The sequence below is a fragment of the Protomyctophum parallelum genome (assembly GCF_964188405.1).
Source record: "Protomyctophum parallelum genome assembly, chromosome: 1".
Lineage (NCBI taxonomy): Eukaryota > Metazoa > Chordata > Actinopteri > Myctophiformes > Myctophidae > Protomyctophum > Protomyctophum parallelum.
In genome coordinates, this window is record NC_139697.1 from 15,171,138 (window position 1) to 15,194,927 (window position 23,790).

Consider the following 23,790-nt stretch of genomic DNA (forward strand, 5'->3'; position numbering starts at 1 on the left):
TGACATTGTGACATCATGGAGACCCTTAGATCTCCATATATGGTTGTCAGTCCATCATATGTCAGTCTGACATCATCAAACCCTCTGCATTCAAGACACGCTATATATGGCCATGGAACCCTGGCCATGGCCATGGAACTACCTGTTTTTCATGTTTTGGTCAAAGTTGATCCCATGCCAAAGCGACAGCACTCGCCCAGCAGTCTGCAGTCACCCAGGGAGATGCGTGCACGCGCCGATCTGCCCCAGCAGCGCCACCTTGACATCATCAGGGATCTCCATATGGGCATATATATGTAGTCATCGCTAGGGGCGCTTCCCCATATATGGGCAGACTCCATGGTTCAATTGCATCTGTTGTCCTTTTTATTTTTAGCTTAGCTGTAGACGCAAGTTCTTTGTTATAACGACATCACACATGGCAGCAATGAGCCACCATAGGTAACTGATCCTGGTGGAGACAACGACGACATTTCAGCCAAGAGAGTCCAGATGACAGCACCTAAAACACAGGTTAGTAGCATGCCGAATTTACAGTATTGAGGGCCCCTGGGCTAGTAATTTTGAGGGTACCCATCCCCCCTGTTTTAAACATAATACAACTAAATATACAATAACTAAAACAGAAATCTCAACTTTTTTTGTTGTTTTTAATTTCAGATGTATTTATCTACTTATGTTAACATTATGAACTTAAATACATTGGACATAAAAAAGACAATACAAATATTAAATATTATAATTAAGCTACTATATAGACTGAAGTAATTAAAGCCGGTCATGTTTGCATTGTAACAACTGAAATCATTCAATAATAAAGTAGTATTCCGATTTAACCTGCGGGCCGTATTAGGTGAAAGTGGGGGCCGCATGTGGCCCTTGGGCCACCAGTTGCCCATGTATGTGTTACAGTACGTTTTAACAGTTAACAGTTTAACAGATAGAAATCTCCTAGTAGGCGTTCCTACTGTCATTACCGTATGTCCTCGCTTTGAAGCGCATGTAAAACTAGAAAGGTCGCAATCGCATACATATGCCCCTCCCACTAATATTGCCAGCCAATTACAATGTAACGTCACCCCTGTGATCATGCGCAAGTAATTTTGGGGATTTAACCCCCAAAAATAGACCCTTATAGATCTTTAACTCTTGAGAGGAAAATTAAACTCAAAATGTTACACTCTGAAGAGTTAGATTAGTGTTAAACATCTGCATGTTACTAACTTTACAAGAAGTCTACACAATTAGAGAATGTAGAAGAATTGTTAATTTGATCGTTTGCCTGTTATCTCTCCATGGTACCACATCAATACAGCATGGAAATTTGGAATATTACATTCTGACAAGCTCAAACAAGAGGACAGGAGAGAGTAATTAAGACATCAAAGAGCACCAATCACAAACATTCAATCAAGAACTGACCAATCTAAACAAGGCAGTTAAAAGAGTACTCTGCTGCACATAATTACCATGAGATCAAACACTGCTGCATAGAATAGGCACAATCAAGCAATTAAGGTCATCATAATTATTCATAACCAAAGTGATGTTAAAAACAAACTATATTTGACCCAAGATACTTTGATACTTTATGTAAACTATACAGATATACCACATGCACATAACAGACATCAACCTGTCCACCACTATTTGGTTTGTATATCATTGCTGTTGGGCAGGGACCGTATCTACATATTTAATCAGCTATTGTTGCTATTGTTGAGTAAATTACAATAGTTTTGAAGTTTTGCCCATATGGGTTGAAAGTAGTTAAGTATGTTTTTATAGATATTTAACCAATGAAAATCAGTTTTCTGAAAAAACTTGTGTTGCTATATCAGTGGTTCTCAATATGTATTTATGTCAAGGACCCCCTAATTATATTTTGTATTTGGTTGCAGACCCCAAACGATTAAAAAAAAAATATATAATCAAAGATTTGCACAAATCTTCACAATCTTAAAAAAAAAAAAGCAAATCTTGTGAGACAAAGGCACAAATGATTTACGATCGTCGGGATGTGCGACAGCTCACCATGTGGTTTATACAGGCCACAATATCATCAGAAACGGAACACTGCAAGCAACTTTGGATTGGACTTGGCAGCAGTCTTACTCACAATGTATAACATACTCCCCAATGATAACAGAAGCAACAATGCAGTACAGTACTTTTTTATTATTATACTTCCCTCCAGATGTGCTCACTGATTAGGCTACAGTACGACAATAGTGTGCTATAAGGGCAGGCTATGAGATATTAAACGATTGTTCTGGTTTCTATGTAATTTTCCATGAAATGATAATTAGTTGCTCTCAAATAAACAGTGTCATTCAACTTTTTGGAATGTCAGGACTTGTCTCATAGAGGAAAGCAATATGAATGGAAACTTAATGCTCTGTCAGACCGATTAATATTCAGGTCATATAGCTATAAATGCCAGGCAAGGAGTTGTACATTAATAGAACACAGAAAAGCCATAACATAAAACTGTAAAAGTGCAGAAAAACAGTTCTACCTCATACATTTCATAATGGTTTACCTGGTAATTTATAGCAAAATATAACACCAAAATAATTTGCAAAAGGTCTACATATGACCCCCGCAATGGAATCCTCTAGCCAAAAATCACCAAAAATGGTTAACACTTAAAACTGATTTTTGCTTTCTTCTTTAGAAAACCTTACTTTCTTACCTTACAACAGAGTTGGAAAGTCTCTGAAGACCAACTCCTAATGGAGGCATCTTATGACAAGACCTGTAGAAATATCCATAATTATTTTTTGCCTGTATATCCATCTCACTGCCAACATACAGCTGTTAAATGCGATCATCAGAGTGAGTCAATTTATATGTATTTTTCCACCTGTGGTGGGAATGCACTGACGTCTTTTAACTGACTGAAACGTTTGTCACAGTGATAACCTTGTGACATGAGTTTTCTCCAGTGTGGACAAGCTGGTGTTTCTTCAGAATACTTGACTGATTGAAACTCTTGTCACAATGTTTGCAGTGAAAAGGTTTTTCTCCAGTGTGGATATGCTGGTGTCTCTTCAGATTACTTGAAACTGTGAAACTCTTGTCACAATGAGTACAGTGAAAAGGTTTTTCTCCGGTGTGGAGACGCTGGTGTGTCTTCAGAACACTTGACTGATTGAAACTCTTGTCACAATCTTTACACTGGAAAGGTTTTTCTCCAGTGTGGAGACGCTGGTGTGTCTTCAGATCACTTGACTGAATGAAACTCTTGTCACAATCTTTACACCGGAAAGGTTTTTCTCCAGTGTGGAGACGCTGGTGTGTCTTGAGACTATATGAACGGTTGAAACTCTTGTTACACAGTTTACACTGGAAAGGCTTTTCTCCTGTATGGATACGCTGGTGTTTCTTCATGTAACGTGACTGACTGAAACTCTTGTCACAATCTTTACACTGAAAAGGTTTTTCTCCAGTGTGGAGACGCTGGTGTTTCTTCAGAGTACTTGACTGATTGAAACTCTTGTCACAATCTTTACACTGAAAAGGTTTTTCTCCAGTGTGGAGACGCTGGTGTGTCTTCAGATTACTTGAATCAGTGAAACTCTTATCACAATCTTTACACTGGAAAGGTTTTTCTCCAGTGTGGAGGCGCTGGTGTGTCTTCAGAGCACTTGAATCAGTGAAACTCTTATCACAATCTTTACACTGAAAAGGTTTTACTCCAGTGTGGAGACGCTGGTGTGTCTTGAGACTATATGAACGATTGAAACTCTTGTTACACAGTTTACACTGGAAAGGCTTTTCTCCTGTATGGATACGCTGGTGTTTGTTCATGTAACGTGACTGACTGAAACTCTTGTCACAATCTTTACACTGAAAAGGTTTTTCTCCAGTGTGGAGACGCTGGTGTGTCTTCAGATTACTTGAATCAGTGAAACTCTTATCACAATCTTTACACTGGAAAGGTTTTTCTCCAGTGTGGAGGCGCTGGTGTGTCTTCAGAGCACTTGAATCAGTGAAACTCTTATCACAATCTTTGCACTGAAAAGGTTTTACTCCAGTGTGGATATGCTGGTGTTTCTTCAGATTACTTGAATCAGTGAAACTCTTGTCACAATGAGTACAGTGAAAAGGTTTTTCTCCGGTGTGGAGACGCTGGTGTTTCTTCAGATCACTTGACTGAATGAAACTCTTGTCACAATCTTTACACTGGAAAGGTTTTTCTCCAGTGTGGAGACGCTGGTGTTTCTTCAGAGTACTTGACTGATTGAAACTCTTGTCACAATCTTTACACTGGAAAGGTTTTTCTCCAGTGTGGAGACGCTGGTGTGTCTTCAGATTACTTGACTGATTGAAACTCTTGTCACAATGAGTACAGTGAAAAGGTTTTTCTCCGGTGTGGAGACGCTGGTGTGTCTTCAGATCACTTGACTGAATGAAACTCTTGCCACAATCTTTACACTGGAAAGGCTTTTCTCCAGTGTGGAGACGCTGGTGTTTCTTGAGAGTACTTGAATCAGTGAAACTCTTATCACGATCTTTACACTGAAAAGGTTTTTCTCCAGTGTGGAGACGCTGGTGCGTCTTCAGATTACCCAACAGAGTGAAACCCTTGTCACAATGTTTACAGTGGAAAGGTTTTTCTCCAGTGTGGAGACGCTGGTGTTTCTTCAGAGTACTTGACTGATTGAAACTCTTGTCACAATCTTTACACTGAAAAGGTTTTTCTCCAGTGTGGAGACGTTGATGTGTCTTCAGATTACTTGAATCAGTGAAACTCTTATCACAATCTTTACACTGGAAAGGTTTTTCTCCAGTGTGGAGACGCTGGTGTGTCTTCAGATCACTTGACTGAATGAAACTCTTGTCACAATCTTTACACTGGAAAGGCTTTTCTCCAGTGTGGAGACGCTGGTGTGTCTTCAGAGTACTTGACTGACTGAAACTCTTGTCACAATGAGTACAGTGAAAAGGTTTTTCTCCAGTGTGGATATGCTGGTGTCTCTTCAGATGATTTGACTGATTGAAACTCTTGTCACAATGTTTAAAGTGAAAAGGTTTTTCTCCGGTGTGGAGACGCTGGTGTTTCTTCATGTAACGTGACTGACTGAAACTCTTGTCACAATGAGTACAGTGAAAAGGTTTTTCTCCTATGTGGAGACGCTGGTGTGTCTTCAGAACACTTGACTGAATGAAACTCTTGTCACAATCTTTACACTGGAAAGGCTTTTCTCCAGTGTGGAGACGCTGGTGTTTCTTGAGAGTACTTGAATCAGTGAAACTCTTATCACAATCTTTACACTGAAAAGGTTTTTCTCCAGTGTGGAGACGCTGGTGCGTCTTCAGATTACCCAACAGAGTGAAACCCTTGTCACAATGTTTACAGTGGAAAGGTTTTTCTCCAGTGTGGAGACGCTGGTGCGTCTTCAGATTACCCAACAGATTGAAACCCTTGTCACAATGTTTACAGTGGAAAGGTTTTTCTCCGGTGCTTGTCTCCCCCCAATCATCACTGTCTTCAGTGACTTCAGTGTCAGAATCAAGTTCAAGTTCAACTTCAGAACAGTGTGAAGAGATGTCTTCATCAACTTCACTTTTCACTGCTAGTAATGTCAACATTGACCCAACAGGTTCATCTGGTCTTTGAAGTTCATCTTTAATGTGTGAAGGCTCCAGTTGGTCCTGTAGCAGACTGGGGCTCCTCTCCTGTTCAGGAGAAACTTCCTCTTTACACACAACCATGTGCAGGATGTCTACGAGAAGAAACAAATAGCATGATAGTCAACACTGGATTCCTAAAATCTAAAACAAAACCAGGTTTCAAAGATTTAGAAAGATTTTAGCAAAACTATTCATTTTAAATGGTAACCCTAATTAGTTATATTACCAACTCAATGCTTACAATTCTCAAACAGCGTACACATGTGATTTAAAGTTTGCAATCCTAACACTTTGTGCTGCACACTGCAACAAGGCAGGGCCAAATCAAGTAAGGCTGTTTGACTGTTTTTAGGATTCGAGCTTCAGCAGGGATTTTTTATAATATATATATCCCATGCCTACAGTTATTTGGGGATAACGTCTTCAGAGCCCAAAGAAAAGCAAGGTAGACAATACAAGTAATTACTTACAGCTGCTGGATCATGTAAAGTGGATTTTGAGAGCTTTGAGAGCATGTAGGCTATAGCTGCGCAAAGTTTTGACATCAACTGCTTAATGTGCGCGCACATTCACGTGCGTTCAATGTGCTGTTTTCAATGGCTTGTAACTCCAAATCGGTGCCAGGAATGTAGTTTCTTGATAGGCATATCACATTCTGATAGCAGATAGCCTATATATTTGAGTAAAAAAAATATATTTATTATTAATTAAGATTCGAGTGGATATCATAACGAGCGATTGTTCAAGTGTATGCTACTGCATTGGCTATTTAACACATCAAATGTTTTTGGAAACATTTAATGTACTATTTATAACATAATTAATAATGCACCATTCGACCATCCTCTTTGTTCAGGATAAACAGTGTGGCACTGCCCTCTGGTATCTAGCAGACGATAACGAGTCACAGCTGTGTGAAAGACTACTTGATAAGTGCTTAACATAATGTTAAAATTGGTTTGGATTTCTGTTCTGAGATTGAGAATTTGGTGCAGATTTTATTTTTTATTGCATATTCAATTGATTGATTGAATACTCAAACAATGTAAATAGCACACAGGTACGGTGGAATATTTAGGCCAAAAGGATAACACAAAAAGTCCTGGGGACTTCCATTTTGGTATATTTTTATATTATATATATATATATATAATGAAAAGCACCTGACGAAGCTCACAGCGAAACGTGTCGTGCTAATAAATAAGTTTGATGCAGTAAGTTGTCCGTCTCTGTTCCCTGGAGTGTGCAGTCCCTTCCTTGGAAGGTTTTTTTCTTTTTTGAGAGATATATATATATATATATATATATATATATATATATATATATAGTTTTACCAAGATTGAGTTGTGGGTGGTCTTCAGGTTCCTCCTGTTTGATAGAAATGTCCATCGCTGAGTCGGGAGAGTTCTTCTGCAGTCTGGACTCCACACACTGGTCTGAAATGAAGCAAGTGAATAAGGACTTTAATAACTGGAGACCTAGTGGAGAATATTAATAATGGTAATATTTGCACAAGGTAAAGGCAATACCTAAGCCCAACATATGAACCAGGGATGCAAAGATAAGGAAATTGATATGTTATGGTACAAATCAGTGAGCCCACCTGGGGAGCCAGCCAGAGCCCCTGGTTGTCCCAGGTACGATTCCAGGCCAGAAATGTGTCGATGTGTGTCCCTGAGCAAGACTCTAAACCCCTAATTGCTCCCAGAGCACTACACAATGGCTGCTCCCTGCTCCTAGTTGTTATAGACGAACCCAGGAACGGGTCTCATGATCGCAGCTTATGTATTTCCTGTAGGCGGACTCGACGTAGCTGTGGGGGTTAAAACCCTCACCAGGCACACCTCTTATACTATAGTGAACGGCAGAGTGCCTCAAACGTTACTCTTTTACCTGCTTTTTACTAACAAAGATGCCCAGAACATCGGGATGAACCTGTGTAGTTTATGGCTGCTCCAACAGTAGTGGCAACATTAAAAATAAATAAAAACGGAATGTCAAAATATCCACCGCGGTGGCTGAGACCAGAGCCATTGAGTAATGGTTGAGACGAAGCAGTGAAAGGTCCTGAAAGATACATAACGTCAGTCTTACCCAATACCCAATCCTTCTGTTTTATGTACACAAGGCTGCTGGATTTTATACCAAAAACTGTTATTGCAAAACTGGAAACATGAAGAAGCACCTTGCCTTCAAGATTGGAAAACACAAATGAAATATTACTTGAGTATTGAGAGAACCAGCTCAGTGACCTTGTGGTTAGAGTGTCCGCCCTGAGACTGGGAGGTTTGGGTTCAATCCCCGGCCGGGTCATACCAAAGACTCTAAAAATGGGACCCAGTGCCTCCCTGCTTGACACTCAGCATCAAGGGTTGGATTGGGGGTAAGTCCCTGCGACATACTAGCGTCATGTCCAGGGGGTGTACTTGTACATCAAGCTGCCTCACGCTACAGAAACAGGAGATAGGCTCCTGCCCTATGGGCCTCATGGCTCGGCAAGGCTACTTACTTACTATTGAGAGAACAATGGCAGAGGTTCCGGTCAGGAAACTTCCTTGTCAGGTGAAAAGAAGCAGCTTGGATAGAAGGAAGCATGAGGTCAGTCGACTGCCCTCCCCAGGTTGGCAGAGGAAGTGTAGCGCCAAGTATTAATTAGATAATTGACACTGGGTGAAAAAATGGGTTGCAAAATAGTGGGATAGAAATTTAGATTTATAAAACAATGGCAGAGGACTGTAATAAAGAAAACCAATTTAACGATCTGAGTGCTGTAGGATGTGGAAGCACATAGTCAACCAGCGCTATAAACCCTAAGGAACCTGGGGTGTGTGTGTGTGTGTGTGTGTGTGTGCTCACTCATGTGTGCGTGAGTTAGAGTCTGAGTAAGTAGGCTATGAGGAAATAAAGTTAAAAACAACACTACTGACATATGTAATGTAATGAGAAACCATTCCCTTGTTCCTCCTTGATTTCATTTTTGAGTGGTGCAACCATAGGGTGCAGCACTCCTATGCCCAGCTTTGTCCGTCCCTCCCTCCCTATGGCCCTCATTTACCAATTGAGTGTAAAATCTGCCACAGATTCGAGTGTAGGTACACCCACGTCGCCACGACATTTATAAAGTGATCGCAAACAGCTGATCCTTCCTTAATTTCGTTCCGACATTAATAAATGTGACGGCAGTCTATCTATCTGGCACGCCCTATGAAATCAAGCCTCGCCCATATACATGAGTCAAGTCAAGCCTTCCTTGCCTTGCTGACCGCCTCACACACACACACAGACGCACGCACATGCAACTTGCAAGCAACTGTCACTGAGTGTTAGTTGTATATGCAATTATTAAAATGTTTAATTTAATATACAACAACATTAGTGAACGAAAACCTGAACCTGTGATTATGTGAAACGTTAATTAAATAACATTGCTCACATCATTAGAATGAGTTTGGACACGCACAGCCCGTGACAAATGCTGTTTTGCAACTCTGCATCTCCTCCTCCGCTCCTGTTCTGTCTGTCTCTGTCACTGTCGTGACCTGCATGCACGTTTATGACATTACTGTATATTAGACTGCATGCCTCGCAGCCTAAACCTTATGTGGTACTGGTGGTAGGCTGTAGTGGTGGAGGTCCGTGAATTAAGTTAGCACCCCGTGATTTTCCATATGACGAAAAAAAAAAGATGCAGTCCCCACTTTGCTGCCTCGGCACTGTCGACATGTGACATGCTTTTACAAAATATATATTTTTCACATGTAGTCTATTATTAGTTTTAAACATTTTAGGGGTGAAAACATATGTTTAGATGCCTGTGACAGCCTCTCAGCTGGTCAAACAATGCTGCTCCGCTGTTCTACGACAGAAAAACAGGTGAGGACAAAGCGCACGACAGCTCCCGACCAGACGTGAGTTTTGTCAAGTTCAATTTCAAGCTTTGGCGGAAATGGCGTGCACCCATATTTTGGCGTACGCACGGTTGATAAATGAGGGCATATGACTGTCTGTCTGTCTGTCTGTTTAGGGTACCAACAGGGGGCACTGTTGCACCACTCACTTCAGACAGGTAATTTTTTGTTGTTGTTGATTATGCTATTGAATTGTCACACACACACACACACACACACACACACACACACACACACACTTCATTTTGAATCGCTGGTGAAAACAAGCCCAGGCCCCAAACTGTATTTTGGTCTATAAACAGTGGCGCACTGTACGGTAGTTGTGAATGTACCTGCCACTATTGGGAACAGAGCAGCAGCAGCTCAGAGCAGTCGGGGGAGCTCACTGTACCCTCGCCTCTTCCAAATTCCTCCACGTTAGCCTACGTGTGTGATAGTAGCAGCCACCACCACTCCGCCAGATTGTGGTCAACTCAACTGTCATTGCATCTCTGTATGTAGGCGATTTATCATTTTATTTTACCAACGGCACGGGTGGCCCGCCACAGTACTCACCAGAGAGCTATTTGACAATTACGTGCCAATATATTGACGAGCCGAGTGGAACGTTAATTCAGCCGTCTGATTGACACGGAGTCTGAGTCAGTGTCTGTGCCTGACAGACACTGCAGACACCCTCCCAGGTAAACTCAATGATGCGGTGGAGGCTTAGGGGACTTACTGGGAAAGTATGTGCATGTCTTCACGATAACGCACGCCAATTCCCCTGCCCGAGTGGACTGGGACTCGGTTCCGTGTTTCACACATACAGTACACGCAATTGGCAGCGACGGATTTGTAAATAGCCATTCTATTATGGGAAAAATCAGGACGGAGATTATTGATATCAAAACCAATCGCATCAGTCCACAGGCTGGGAGCGTCTGTTGAGCAACATTCAATGGGAGTGTTTTGGCTACATCAAGCTACTTCAGCTACATCCGGGATAGCACCTGGTCCGTCGCTAAATGTGCTCTGCTGCTATAAATCGATGGGCGCTCTGATTTAAGGGATTAAATAATCCCGGACGATTAGAGTGTTAACAGCTAAGAATTGGTTATTCTATTTAATATATATTTTTAATTGAGACATTATTATTATATTATATATTTTTTATTACACATTTACATCTTAATATAATCTTGCCTCAAGCAAATTAAGTAATGCCACAGTTGATTTGTGGAGCTGTCACACTGTTTAGCGCAGCAGTGCTGGTCAGTGGTCACCTGCATTGACCAGACAGTGGCCTTGTGGTTAGAGTGTCCGCTCTGAAACTGGGAGGTCGGGGTTCGATCCCCGGCCGGGTCATACCAAAGACTGTAAAAATGAGACCCAATGCCTCCCTGCTTGGCACTCCGCATCAAGGGTTGGATTGGGGGGTCAAATCTACTAATCAAATGATTCCCGAGCGCGGCATGGCAGCAGCTCACCGCTCCAAGAGATGGGTCAAATGCGGAGAAAGAATGTCACTGCGGTAACATGTGTGACAAATCGTACAACGTTGTATGTATGCCTGCCTGCCTAGTACAGAGTACTTCACTTGCACTTCCCAGTACAGAGTACAGACAGGCTCCATTTTTGAAACGAGCTCCTCGCCACTCTCCCTGCCTACACACTTCCACTCGGTTTGAGCATAGATATATAAATAACAGACACAAGCCGGTTGGGAGGGGAATTCCGGTGCCGTCTCTATTATTTATATATCTATCTATGCTCAAACCGAGTGGAAGTGTGTAGGGCGAGTGGCGAGGAGCTCGATCGTTTCAAAAAGGGAGTTTTGCGACAAGCAATAAGAAAAATCACACCTGTGTGAACTGAGAGGTGCAGGCTGCTCAACAACGCTGCTGGCTGGCTGCAGACCCGCTTAGCTGGCTGCAGAACCACTTATTGTGCATATTGCATATAGTCTTACTTATTGCTGCATTCCTTGGCCCCTCTTATTGCCCTTATCCCTTCTGGCTCCAAAACTGTGGAATGCACTTCCCATTGCAGTCAGAACTGCAGCATCACTCCCAATCTTCTGCCGTAGTCTGAAAACCCACCTTTTCAGACTCCATCATGGCCTGTAGCACTTACCCTACCCCCTTAGATAGCATTTCTGTAGACTTAGATAGCATTTGATACAGACTTATAGCATGTTATGTAGACAGCACTATAATTGCATTGTATGTAGTCATAGCACGTCATAGTACATATGTATAGCATAGTAGAATATATGTATAGTTTATATGTATAGTTTCATTATATAGATATTCCACTGTTACTTTCTTAGCTTACACATGTTTCATGATAAATGCTTTTTATGTGATGTATTCCCATGCTTTTTTGTTCTTGCTTAATGTAAATCGCTCTGGATTAAGAGCGTCTGCTAAATGCCTAAATTGTAAATTGCTGCTTGCAGTTTTTACAAATTTCTTCACATACAAAATGACAGATGTGTTCCACTTCCACATGAGTTTAGGCACAAGTTCCATGGCTTTTGGCAATGAGATTGCCCTGGGGCCTGTTTCAACAAAACTAGGATTAGGGATTAAACCGGGATTTAACAGATATCCTGGTTTAACCCATTTAGGCCTGGAAAAAAAGGTCTTCTAAATCCTGACAGTTTTCTGAAATACCTATGTTTCTCTAGGCCTATAATATCACTCAATATTTCATGTCAAGGACCCCAACAATGATGTGATATTGGCCTCCGACCCCCATCTGAAAATATGTTGTTCCAGGGACCCCCCCAGAAGCAAACATTTGAGTTAAAAACGTTCCAAATTTGAGGCACATTTTCACGAGTTTTTTTAAAATAGCAGATCTGATATTTTTCAATAGCTAAATTATAACATAATGTTTAAAACACCAAAAGGGGTTCCCGCCCAAAATGGGTTAATATATCCTGGATCAACGATTAACCGGTTTCATGAAAACCGGGTTAATCTTGCCAGATTAATTTAGCCAGTTAATCTGAATATGTTGAGACTTGATTCGGTTTCATGAAAGCAATGCCACACTAGTTACCATGGAAACAAATGCTGTGGATTTAGCCTGCTCCGGACCAGGCTAACAGCCAGGTTTAACCTAATCCTGATGTCTTTACTATTCATTAAGCAGTCAATCTGATCACAAACCAATGGTTTTTTCCACACTGGGTTTAATTTATGTTGCCTTATTTTTATTAGTCTGCATTAAAACATCATATACTGTAGTGTAGGTACACATTGCCATTAAAGGACTAATCTAAGCCGTATATACAAAATCAAAGAACCAAAATATATAGGCTGCACAACCTTATCATGACAGCTTGTGAGCTTGTAGATCAGCTACTTTTGGTGAATGTTCCCCCAGATTGGCTTGCTGTGGTGCAAGTTGTTAAGAAGATTTAGAATTAACATTAAAATTATCCAATATTCTATTGGATATCGATACCGGCTAGAAGTTTCATATCGTCCACCAACCATAGTGCATCAAGCAACAACCGTCACAATGAACAACACCTTGTAGCTGGAAAAGAGAGAGACTTACTGAGGTCTGGCTGGTCTTCAGGTTCCTCCTGTTTCACTGAAACAGGTCTGTCTGTGTCTGTAGAATTCATCTGAGCCTGCTGCCTGGACTCCACTGAGTCTGTAAAGAAACCATTAAGATCCCAGAGGAGTTCAGGATTAATTAAGACCAGAAACTCCTCTTATTCTCAACTTCAATAATAACAGACAAGGAAGAAGTAACTACAGGGCTGTTTATACTCCCTTTTCAGAATTAACATTAATATTATAGTTTTATTTTAATGCAGAATGACATCATATCGGTTTATATCGGCCAGTCTATTGGATATCGATATGGGCTAGAAGTTTCATATCGTCCAACCCTAGTGCATCAAGCAACAACCGTTGTATGTCACAATGAACAACACCTTGAAGCTGGAAAAGAGAGAGACTTACTGATGTCTGGCTGGTCTTCAGGTTCCTCCTGTTTCAATGAAACAGGTCTGGCTGTGTCTGGAGAATTCATCTGAGCCTGCTGCCTGGACTCCACTGAGTCTGTAAAGAAACCATTAAGATCCCAGAGGAGTTCAGGATTAATTAAGAACAGAGAGGATTTGAATAAAATATATTTGTCTCTTACTCAAATGTTTTGTGTAAATAAAATGAGGAAAATGACCGTTTAATGTGATAATGTTTTTGTTTCTTTTCTTTTTTGAGGGGTGCTCCTTGACAATGAATGAATAATCCCTCCTCACTTCACACAGGTGTGATTTTTCTTTTAATACAAGTAGGAGGACTTGTAAAAAAAAGCCCCACCACCAAAAATAGAAACAACTTGATGCATTGCACAACAAGTAGGCCATGTATGGCTCACCACTGCTGGTACAACTGCTGGTCCGAAAAGCTCTGTGCTGGTTGTCTAGGTTTGTACAGTGGTCAGTGGTTTCTCATTGTCTGGTGGAATGTACCGACATACATACCCAGCTGATCGCTGTTCTTGGTCCCTGATTGGCCGAGCGACGCCACCGACATACATAGGCCCAATCCCAATCCACTCCCTTGCTGACTCAATGAGACCTCACTGACTTAGCTGCGCGTTCACGTTAAGTCTGCGAGGGCTTGAGGGATGTCCCATTTGAAATCGGTAAGTCAGTGAGGGCTCAGCCCCACCCCTTTATGTGCCCTTTGCCAAAGTCAGCGTCGATGCTGACTTTGGCAAAGAAATGACCCACAGTTCATAGCGTTACCAGTGGAATGAGGGGGATCCTCCGAACGTCAATCATTTAGGTATGCAAATGAGTTATGTATCGCGATTAGAATGTCAACAAACACAATAGTGCTTTCTCACTGTTCTCAAGAGGAGACGGAATGGAAGGATATAGGGCTAGGCTATATATTTAATAACAATAATAATAATAATAATAATAATAATAAGGGAAACATGATGAGAAATGACTAATGAGCAAAGTAAAATAATATGGAAATGAAATGTATAATGAATATTATTAATATTACAACTCATATCACACAGGAAAGTGTATTTATTAAACTAATAATAAAATGATCAGCTTAAATACTAAAATAGACATGATAGACATGGAGGCATGTATAAATAGGCCAAGCATGTAGGTAGGCACTGGCTGTGAATAAGGACACTTTTTATAAAGTGATGCAAAGTGTCATGAATGGCAGACTCATCTTCAAAGTGCTGTCCCATTTCTTTCGCAACAATTTGGAGCCCTTGCAGCCTCTCACCCTCAAGCACTTAAAGCTGACGTCATTAAAGTCAATGAGGGTCCAGGGCTCAGGGCTTGAGGGAGGCAATTGGGATTGGGCCATAGATACATACATCACAGTCATCACTGTTACTAGCCCTCCAAGCAGAACCCAAATGCTACTGAAGTTTCTGACATTTGTTCGACCCAGTGCATTGGGTCCTGTTCCACATCGTCCATGCCACCTGATTAAAACATTTACTGGCTCATGTTTACATGTTTACCGCCTCCCCGCGCTCTTTGACGATATTCTTCAGTATGAGGCTTTCTGAATATGTAAAGTATAAGTACCCATACATGCCGCTGCGAATATCTCCTGTGGCGCGGAAGCCGTTAAGTATTTTTAATATATGTTTGCCCGATTTGGAAGCTTGGATTCTTCTTTTCCTTCCTTGTTTATTGACACCTCATTGTACCGCCTATCTGGCTAGCTAGTGGCGCTATAGCTATGACACAGCAGATCAGAGGCAGGGACGTAGCCTCACAAGCCAACCGCACACCGGGAGGCGGTACAATAAACGGTAAACAAACAAGAAGAAATAAAGCGACCAAATCGGTCAAACAAAGATTAAAAATACTTAACGGCTTCCGCGCCACAGGAGATATTCGCAGCTGGATGTATAGCTACTTAAAGTTACCGAATTCAGAATAACTCAAGGAAAATAATGGCGTCACATGCCGCGGGTCCTATTTTAGAGAGAATCTCCACTTCCGCATATAGGAATTTCCATACGAAAATACAGTAGTGAGCAGGGACCCAACGTAAAACTCAACAAAATATCAGAAAAGTTTTACGTAGGGTCCCGAAAGGGGCTACACTGTTACCTGTATCTCTGTTCAGTTTGACGTGTGGGTTCAGGGTGTCCAACAGCGCCCTCTGGCGGTCCAGAGTATCTTCCAAGTCGTGCACGGTGAGATGGAACAGTTCCAGGACGTCTTCAGCCGCTTCCATCAGAACCTTCAGCACCACACGATCCACTCTTTCTCCTCTTCCTCTCTTCTTCTTCATCACGACGTCAACATCTCGAGCGGCACGCTGCATCCTCTTCCTCACATCCACATCCACATGAAGCCAGATCTCACAAGACATTTTTACTATTTGTAAAATTCTCTCTGGCTGAATTTTAAAACATATATGTTTTTATGATGCGTTGCCTCTGGTTAATGTCTTACAATGTAAAGCTAATTTAATTGCCATGTTGCTGAACTGTATTTTACAAATACTTCTCCTCGTCACTGACTGCTTTCTTCTCTGCGGACTGCGACGCGAACGAAAACAAAAACGTGAGCAACTTCATGTTCCGGGTCAACAACGCCTGGATTCCAGAATAAAGAGTAAAGACGCGTGAAGGAGAAGACAATCACACCGCCCCCTGCTGGAGCTGGAGGGAAAGATAAACTCAAACGTTTGAAATGACCAGGGACTCATGGAGCCAGTTGCACCACTGTTATAGCTTATGCATTACTGTATGCATAATGCATATGCATAGTCATGTAAGCTATGCCAGGCTCTGAACTAAGCTAAGTTTGAACTTAGTGTGAGGTGGTGGTGCAACTGCCGACAGGAGCCATTGCCAGTTGCACGGTTGCACCACAAGTTGTGGTCCACAAGTTAACCACCTTCTTGGCTCACAGTCACACTACATTCAACTTAGCCTTAGTTATAGCTTAAAATGCTTTTAACTAAGTCAATCTTGGAAACCATTTGCAAAACAAAGGAAAAACAATCGAGAGACTACTAAAATACATTTTAAGCTGTAGCCTATATATGTTAATAGGTAAGTAATAACTAAATGTGTACACAACACATGTCTTTTGGCAGCACTAAGTCCTAGCAGGGAGTGGCCTAACTATTAACATGGCAGGTCGCATTGATTTGATCGAATTAATTCAATATAACATGACGTTATATATTATATATTTTATTGCGAAGGTTGCGCTTACTATGAAAACGTGCATCTCCCGTCCGCTAGTTTGTTAGTCACCCACGTCTCCATATATGGTATCGCGCCACGTGACATCATGGAGACACTTAGATCTCCATATATGGATCTGACATCATGACATCATGGAGACCCTTAGACCTCCATATATGGTTGTCAGTCCATCATATGTCAGTCTGACATCATCAAACCCTCTGCATTCAAGACACGCTATATATGGCCATGAACCCTGGCCATGGACCCTGGAAGTACCTGTTTTTCATGTTTTGGTCAGAGTTGATCCCATGCCAAAGCGACAGCACTGGCCCAGCAGTCTGCAGTCACACAGGAAGATGCGTGCACGCGCCGATCTGCCCCAGCAGCGCCACCTTGACATCATCATGGATCTCCATATGGGCAATTGGGCATATATTATATATGTAGTCATCGCTAGGGCCGCTTCCCCATATATGGGAATGTCAATATATGGCCATATCACGTCTCCATACATGGTCACACCTCATAACATCATGCCTCCATATATGCACATAATGGAGACACTTAGATCTTGTGCATGTTTTGGTCAAAGACATCTGACCTCAAACCCTTAGATCTCCATATATGGAGCTGACCTGCTCTGACATTCCTGTTGACCTGTTGATCCCTCCCCACCTGTCCTTCCTGTTTTGACTTTCCTAATGTTGATCTGACCTCATCAAACCCTGTACACTCAAGTCACGCTCCATATATGGCCAGTACAGAATGAATCATCACAATGAATCAAGGTTTTAAAGACAACGTACCATGACATGTTTTTGTCATTGTATAAATGTTTTAATTATTTTTTAAATTGATGATCAAGTAGGGAATGCTTCTATAGGGCTTCTACTGGTTCTACCAAATGAAGACCCTCGCTTGTCTTCCACCCAACATTTTGAATTCCAAACTTTTACTTGCAAATGAGTAGTTCTACATTGCATTTGCAGTATTGAGTAATTTTCCCACCACTGCATCTAAAACTGTAAAAACAGCACAGACAGTGAGTGAAACAAACTCAATCAAAACATGTCATTTGATAAATTCAGCAGCTTTACAGGTCAGGTCACTCAGGTGTATGAAGTATACAATTTAGGCATTTAGCAGACGCTCTTAATCCAGAGCGACTTACATTAAGCAAGAACAAAGGTATGTATGTTTTTACTTTTAAAGTTACAGTTGTATGAAGTCCGTATTCAGCGCTTCATGTCGCTGGCTGTTGGTCGACACGGCAGAGTCTTTGGTGACATTCGGAGCCACGTGAACCTTCACGTGGTGGATCACATTTTGACCCGTGTGAACCTTCATGTGCGATTCCATGGATCGCTTCTCCTGGTACTTCTTCCCACAGACAGCGCAGCCGTAGGGCTTCTCTCCGGTGTGTGTCAGCATGTGACGTTTCAGGTCGACCTTCTGAACGAAGCCTTTATCGCACAGCTGACAGCCAAACGGCTTCTCCTTCTTGTGGAACCTCTCGTGTATCTCCAGCGACACCTATAGCAAACAAGACCAATCACAATGAATATTAATTTAGCAGTGGTTCAGAACTTCAGAGCATACCTATCGATGACGTCACTGGCTTCAAAACATAATGATAATTGAACGTGTATTGATGTAGTTTTGTTCGCTCCCAACACGCCGTGACCCTTTGCGAGCTTGTAGATCAGCCATTTCCACAATTTTTCAAATCTTTCGAAAGTGAGAGTAAATTAATCTATTGAATAATAAAATAAATAAATAAACAATGACCTTTTGTCGGAAGCGTTTACCACACAGGCTACAAATGAAGGGCTTCTCTCCAGTGTGAATCCTCATGTGCGAGTCCAGGTTTCCGACCTGTCGGAATGTTTTACCGCACACCGTACAGCTGTAGGGGAAAGATAACGTAACGTTTATTTATAAAACAAAATGTTACAAAGGAACAGGCATATAACAAGTTTATAGGCATATAACAATAAAAACAACAACAATAAAAAGTTATTCGACTTCAAAATCATTTGAACGATAAATTAGATGTTTTCTGAGGACCCAAACTTTCTCCAAAGAAGTGCTCTTTGGTATAACTCGGTGACAGAATTGATTAATTGATGAAGAAGAGACAAAGGCACTCTTGTAGAAAAAAGTAAAAAAGCCTTTAATAAAGTGGCTAATGCATAATATGCAAGGATTAAAATTATGCAGCTACGCATTGTAAATAAACAACTGCCTTCATCAGAGTGACTCAGTTCAAACTTTACCTGTAGGGTTTCTCTCCGGTGTGGATCCTCTTGTGCACGTCCAGGTGTTGACTCATGGCGAACTTCTTCCCGCAGACGTCGCAGGAGTAAATCCTGGCCTTCTCTCCGCTGTGGCTCTTGAGGTGTCGCCGCAGCACACCGTTCTCCAGGAACGTTTTCCCGCAGAACTCGCAGACGTACGGCCGCTCAGCGCCGTGCAGCTTCGCGTGTCGCTCCAGCGACCCTGCCAATGGGAAATGTATGAACGATTCCTTCACATTCTGTCATGATGTCATCTCAATGAAGTTATTATGCAAGAATTACACAACACACCTTTTCGTGGGAAGTCTTTGCCGCATTCTTTGCAGCTGTAGGGTTTGAGGCCGGTGTGAACTCTCATGTGCAGATCCATGTCACGCACGGTGACACCACACACGTCACATATCGTCTGCATCTCCCTACACATAGACAGACAGACATTTATTGATGTTGGGGGATGTTAAGCCACCAGAAACAGTACAGCAGTTAAAGTACACATACACACAAAAAATGGGGAAAGAAAGTGCTCCTCAGAGCACAAGTCTCCGCCAGGTCAGGTAGGTAATGTGAAAAATGTGAGGCAGAGGTTCTGCTCTGTCATCCAGGGATTGTGTGTGCAGTTTCACAATGACCAACAGCGTCAGTATTAGCAGTAGTAACCCTACAGCATCACTCTTACTGATGGCTACAAAGCACAGGTTACCTGTGAGACTGCAGGTGATCTTTCAGGTCGACTGCAGAGTCCAAGTGTTCGCCGCACACCCCGCACATCCCCGCCGGTTCATTTAAATGGCTCTCTGCGTGTCTGATGAAGTTGCCCTTGTTGTGAAAGGCTCCTCCACACACTTTACAGCAGTGAGCGGCAACGGGGTCCTGCTTCCTGCGGTTGGTTTTGACCGCGGCGGCGCCTCTGTGCGTCCGCACGTGTCTCTTGAGCTCGGCGTTCTTAACGAAGCCCTGACCGCAAACCCTGCAGCTGAAAGGCGTCTGACTGGCGTGAGACTTCATGTGCCTCTCCAGGGAGCGGGCGTAGCTGAAGTCTTTACCGCAGACGCCGCATTCGTATTTCTCGCATTTCTCCGCGGTGTGGGTCCTCCTCATGTGTGTCGTCATGTTGCCCTTCTGGTTGAAACCCTTACCGCACACGTGGCAGCTGAAGGGCTTCTCTCCGGTGTGCAGTCGCCGGTGCGTCTCCTGGGCGCGGACGGAAGGGAACTTCTTGCCGCAAACGTCACACGTTCGGCTGACGTCTCTGTGAGCCTGACGCGTGGATTAAAGCGAAATATATAGTATAGAGTTACTTCTCTGAAACAAGAATTACAAGGTTCTATAAATTAATTGTGACTCTTACTTGAGTAACATTTTGACTAAGCAAATTTTTACTTCATTGAGACACTTCGGCTCAGGATTAAGCATTTACCATTTTATTGCAATGCTATTGCATTTAATTTGGCGCTGTGGCTCTGCTCATGTGACATTACTGATTACCTTTGCAACATACACAATCTGAGATCAGACCGACTGATTAGTGCAGGGTTCCCCAATTAATTTTCCTCAAGGGCCATATTTTGACTAGCGTACCAGGCTGGGGGCCGAGTCCGCACGCGCAAGGTCGAGGTCTTGCGCTGAAAATTCATTCAAGACCCCATTTGAAAAGGATGCCCAGTTTGACATACATAGGCTACTGAGTACTGACCCCCATGTAATGCGACTTATATCTGGGACCCCTCCAGCGCCACAAAGGGGCGCTCGGGGGTCTGGGGAGAGATAATTAAATGTAGCCTCCTGACTTCTGTGGCTCCATGAACTCAACGCTGGGCAAGCCCTACGCTGTAAAGTGCATAAAGACTTACGCTGTAGAGTGCATTGACCTACGCTGTAGAGTGCATTGCTGGAATTTGGCGGAAGTAGCGGGATTTTGGCGGAAGTACCGCTCAAGGAAATTACATTGACGCTTTACAAATCTGTTTACATTCTCCGTGTATGAAACAAGTGTTGTGATTGGTCAAAACATATCGTATATGGGGGAAATACATCTGACGGATGTTCCGGGCCGACATTTCCGGCTGTGCAATCTCTGCCTTAAATTGGGACCAGGCTTTTCTCTCCGGAGATAAGGCGGGGCCCGATGGTGGCTACCATGAACTATCGCTTCTGCGCTGGATTTGTAGTGGAGTAAATTTGACCAATCGTGTTTTACTCAAGTAAAGTGGGGTCGAGTACTCTGTCCCTGAAGGTGTACCTGGAGGTGACGTCTCAGCTCGTCTGTGGTGTCCAGTCGGTCGCCACACAGACCGCACACTCGCTCTGTGTCTGTGTCGATGTGCTGGTCGATGTGTTTGATCAGGATACCTTTCCGGCCAAAGCCTTTTCCACACACCCTGCAGCGGTGAGAGCCTCCCTCCTCCTCTGGCTTGCTGCCGGCCTGAGGAATTCAGTGGTGGAACAAATCAATACTGCAATGCAGAAACACTCTGGTACAAGTAAGTAAGTAAGTAAATAAAGTCAGTCAGTCAGGTAATCAAAACGTACTTGAGTAAAAATAGTTTTGTAATAATAATCCAAATCTACAAAGCAACTAGCAACAAGTACAATATCTGTCTTTGATATGTAGTGTAGAGTAGAAATAAAAGTACTAGTAAAAAAATTATTTTAGTAAATATTCTTAGTTTCTTTCTACAACTGATGAATTGAGTACAATGGACCACAATGGCACCGTTATAGCCATCCCATGTTAAGCAAAGGCAAGCATGGGATCAATCAATCAATCAAACCTCATTCTCATCCTCCTCTGCCTTGCTGTCAACCTCATCTTCTGGGTCAGCATCGTTGACGGTGACGGTGACGCTGGCCGGAGGGGGAGCCGTTTCCTCAGCTCTGCTCTGAGCGGTGTCGGTGCTGATGGGTGAGAGATCTGCAGGGAACCAATCACAGGTTGGCATCTTCCAAACCACAATACCACATACATCCTCTCGTGTCAGTAACGATAATGAGATGAAATGAATCAATTTGGCAGTAAACTCAAACGCAGTGCCTTTTCCTTTATTTTTTTGCTGGCTGCCTGGCTTGCCGATTACACTTTGTATTATGTTTTGTAAGAATGCTGATTTTTATCTCATTTTAACAAAGCAAATGGCTTCCCCAACACTGCTTGTAGTGTAGTTAGTTACTAATAATTGGTTTATTGTATCCATCAATGTACACCCACACTAAAAAATAAATAATAATACCTCGCATGGATGCACCTGGGACGTATCCTCAGTGATGTATCCCAAGGTCATCTGTGTTTTGGGTCTCCCAACATCATACCCCTCACTCAGGTGACCCAGCCGGGGTGATCAAGTCCCGACTTACGTCCCAGTAGCTATACCCTCGATCAGTCCCATTAGGGAAAAACCAGGGCCACACAATCCGTTCCTCCTGAACTACTCTGCCGGGACTGGGAGGTACCATTCTGGCGCGTGGAAGGACTAGGCTCTGTGGGTTGACTCCTGTCCGGGCCCCTCCTACGTCTCACCAGGTCCACTCCTGCTCTCACCAGGTCCACTCCTGCTCTCACCAGGTCCACTCCTGCTCTCACCAGGTCCACTCCTGCTCTCACCAGGTCCAGCCCCTGTGCGAAAAATGTAGCTGCACTAAACTTGTCCTGCCCAGGAGGTGTCGCTGGTGTGTTACATGTGGATTCAATCTCAGCGGAGCTGTCCTTTCTGGGTATTTTGATGAAGTTGAACCTGTATGTAATTGTTCTTTCTGTGTATTTAAATGAACTATACCTCGAGTAGTTGTAGTCGTAGGTCTACGAATTGTAGTTGTTCTTTCCAACGTGATGAAGATGTGAGTGACGGCGTCCATCAGTCTGTCCGTCACCAGCACACGGAGGACAGACAGACCTTTGTCTTTATCTGAATCTAAACGTTTGGATTTAAATAGAACTATAATGTCTTCTGCTGCAGAAACCAGCTGCTGCTTGATCACCGAGTCTACCGAGGACGACATGGTTACAACAACGCCTTACTTTATCAATAATAACAACTTCACTTCATACTTTACTTTTTTAGTTATAGGGCTGGGCGATATGGACACACAATCAGATAGCCTTTTGGTATTCTTATATAATACGGTCCATCTCGATATTGTGGGGATGACAAATATTTTCCCAAAGATATGTTTGGTCTCAAGACCATCCGTAATGTTTACATTATAAAAAATAGCAATAACAACTAAAGTGAAAGTGTATAAGGTTACGACCAGAACATAAATTACAGTAAAATACAACAAAAAATACAAATCCTCGATATCCTGTTAAAATCCCAGACCATTTCTGTAGTCGTCTCATATGACAATAATATCGACATATTGCCCTGAAGCCCTAGTTCATATTAGTTTATTTGAGTCATTGTTTGGTTCTGTTAGAAATCAAAACAAAGAGCGGGTGAATGATTGTAAACCTTAGAGATGTAAACGCACACACACACACACGCACACGCAGCACTGCTCTCACTTCCGGGTTACGTCAAGGAGAATTTAGAAGAAGGATAGGACAACAACAAAAAAACGTTACTCTTTGCAAAACGTGACGCGTGTTGACCGCTCCTTTTTTATGGGGATTTCAGTGAGCTTTATTTTCCAACAAAAACATTCTGCAAACTGCTCCAAACAACTGCAGCCTCACTGAAGAAAAATAAGTCAAATTGACAATTTAAAGTGTCAATGCATTTGTTGTAATTTTCCGTAAACATCCCTGC

General features: G+C 42.5%; 2 protein-coding genes across 3 annotated transcripts in view; both read right to left on the reverse strand.

The window, feature by feature from the left end:
* The window catches only part of LOC310859537 (uncharacterized protein), a gene marked incomplete at its 3' end in the record, with an annotated part of 37,105 nt that extends 21,029 nt beyond the window's left edge, over window positions 1-16,076 (reverse strand). Inside the window, exons 1-3 of the mRNA XM_083766129.1 lie at window positions 15,658-16,076; window positions 13,514-13,612; window positions 13,101-13,199 (exon numbers count right to left, since the gene is read on the reverse strand). Coding sequence (XP_083622255.1) covers window positions 13,101-13,199; window positions 13,514-13,612; window positions 15,658-15,922 — 463 coding nt within the window. The 5' untranslated portion in view covers window positions 15,923-16,076. The remainder of the gene's footprint in view (window positions 1-13,100; window positions 13,200-13,513; window positions 13,613-15,657) is intronic.
* Window positions 16,077-17,577: 1,501 nt separating this feature from the next.
* Window positions 17,578-23,505, reverse strand: LOC310857442 (uncharacterized protein). Of its 2 annotated transcripts, none has more exons than XM_083763123.1 (8): window positions 22,819-23,505; window positions 21,820-21,959; window positions 21,288-21,470; window positions 19,749-20,305; window positions 19,340-19,464; window positions 19,028-19,250; window positions 18,540-18,657; window positions 17,578-18,284 (listed from the first exon to the last, which is right to left on the reverse strand). In XM_083763123.1, the coding sequence occupies exons 1-8, from the start codon at window positions 23,039-23,041 to the stop codon at window positions 17,964-17,966; spliced, it is 1,890 nt and encodes a 629-aa protein (XP_083619249.1). In that variant the 5' UTR covers window positions 23,042-23,505; the 3' UTR covers window positions 17,578-17,963. The 2 variants fall into 2 exon arrangements, with proteins under 2 accessions (XP_083619249.1, XP_083619250.1); XM_083763124.1 differs by lacking the exon at window positions 22,819-23,505 and adding an exon at window positions 22,276-22,400.
* Window positions 23,506-23,790: the final 285 nt, after the last annotated feature.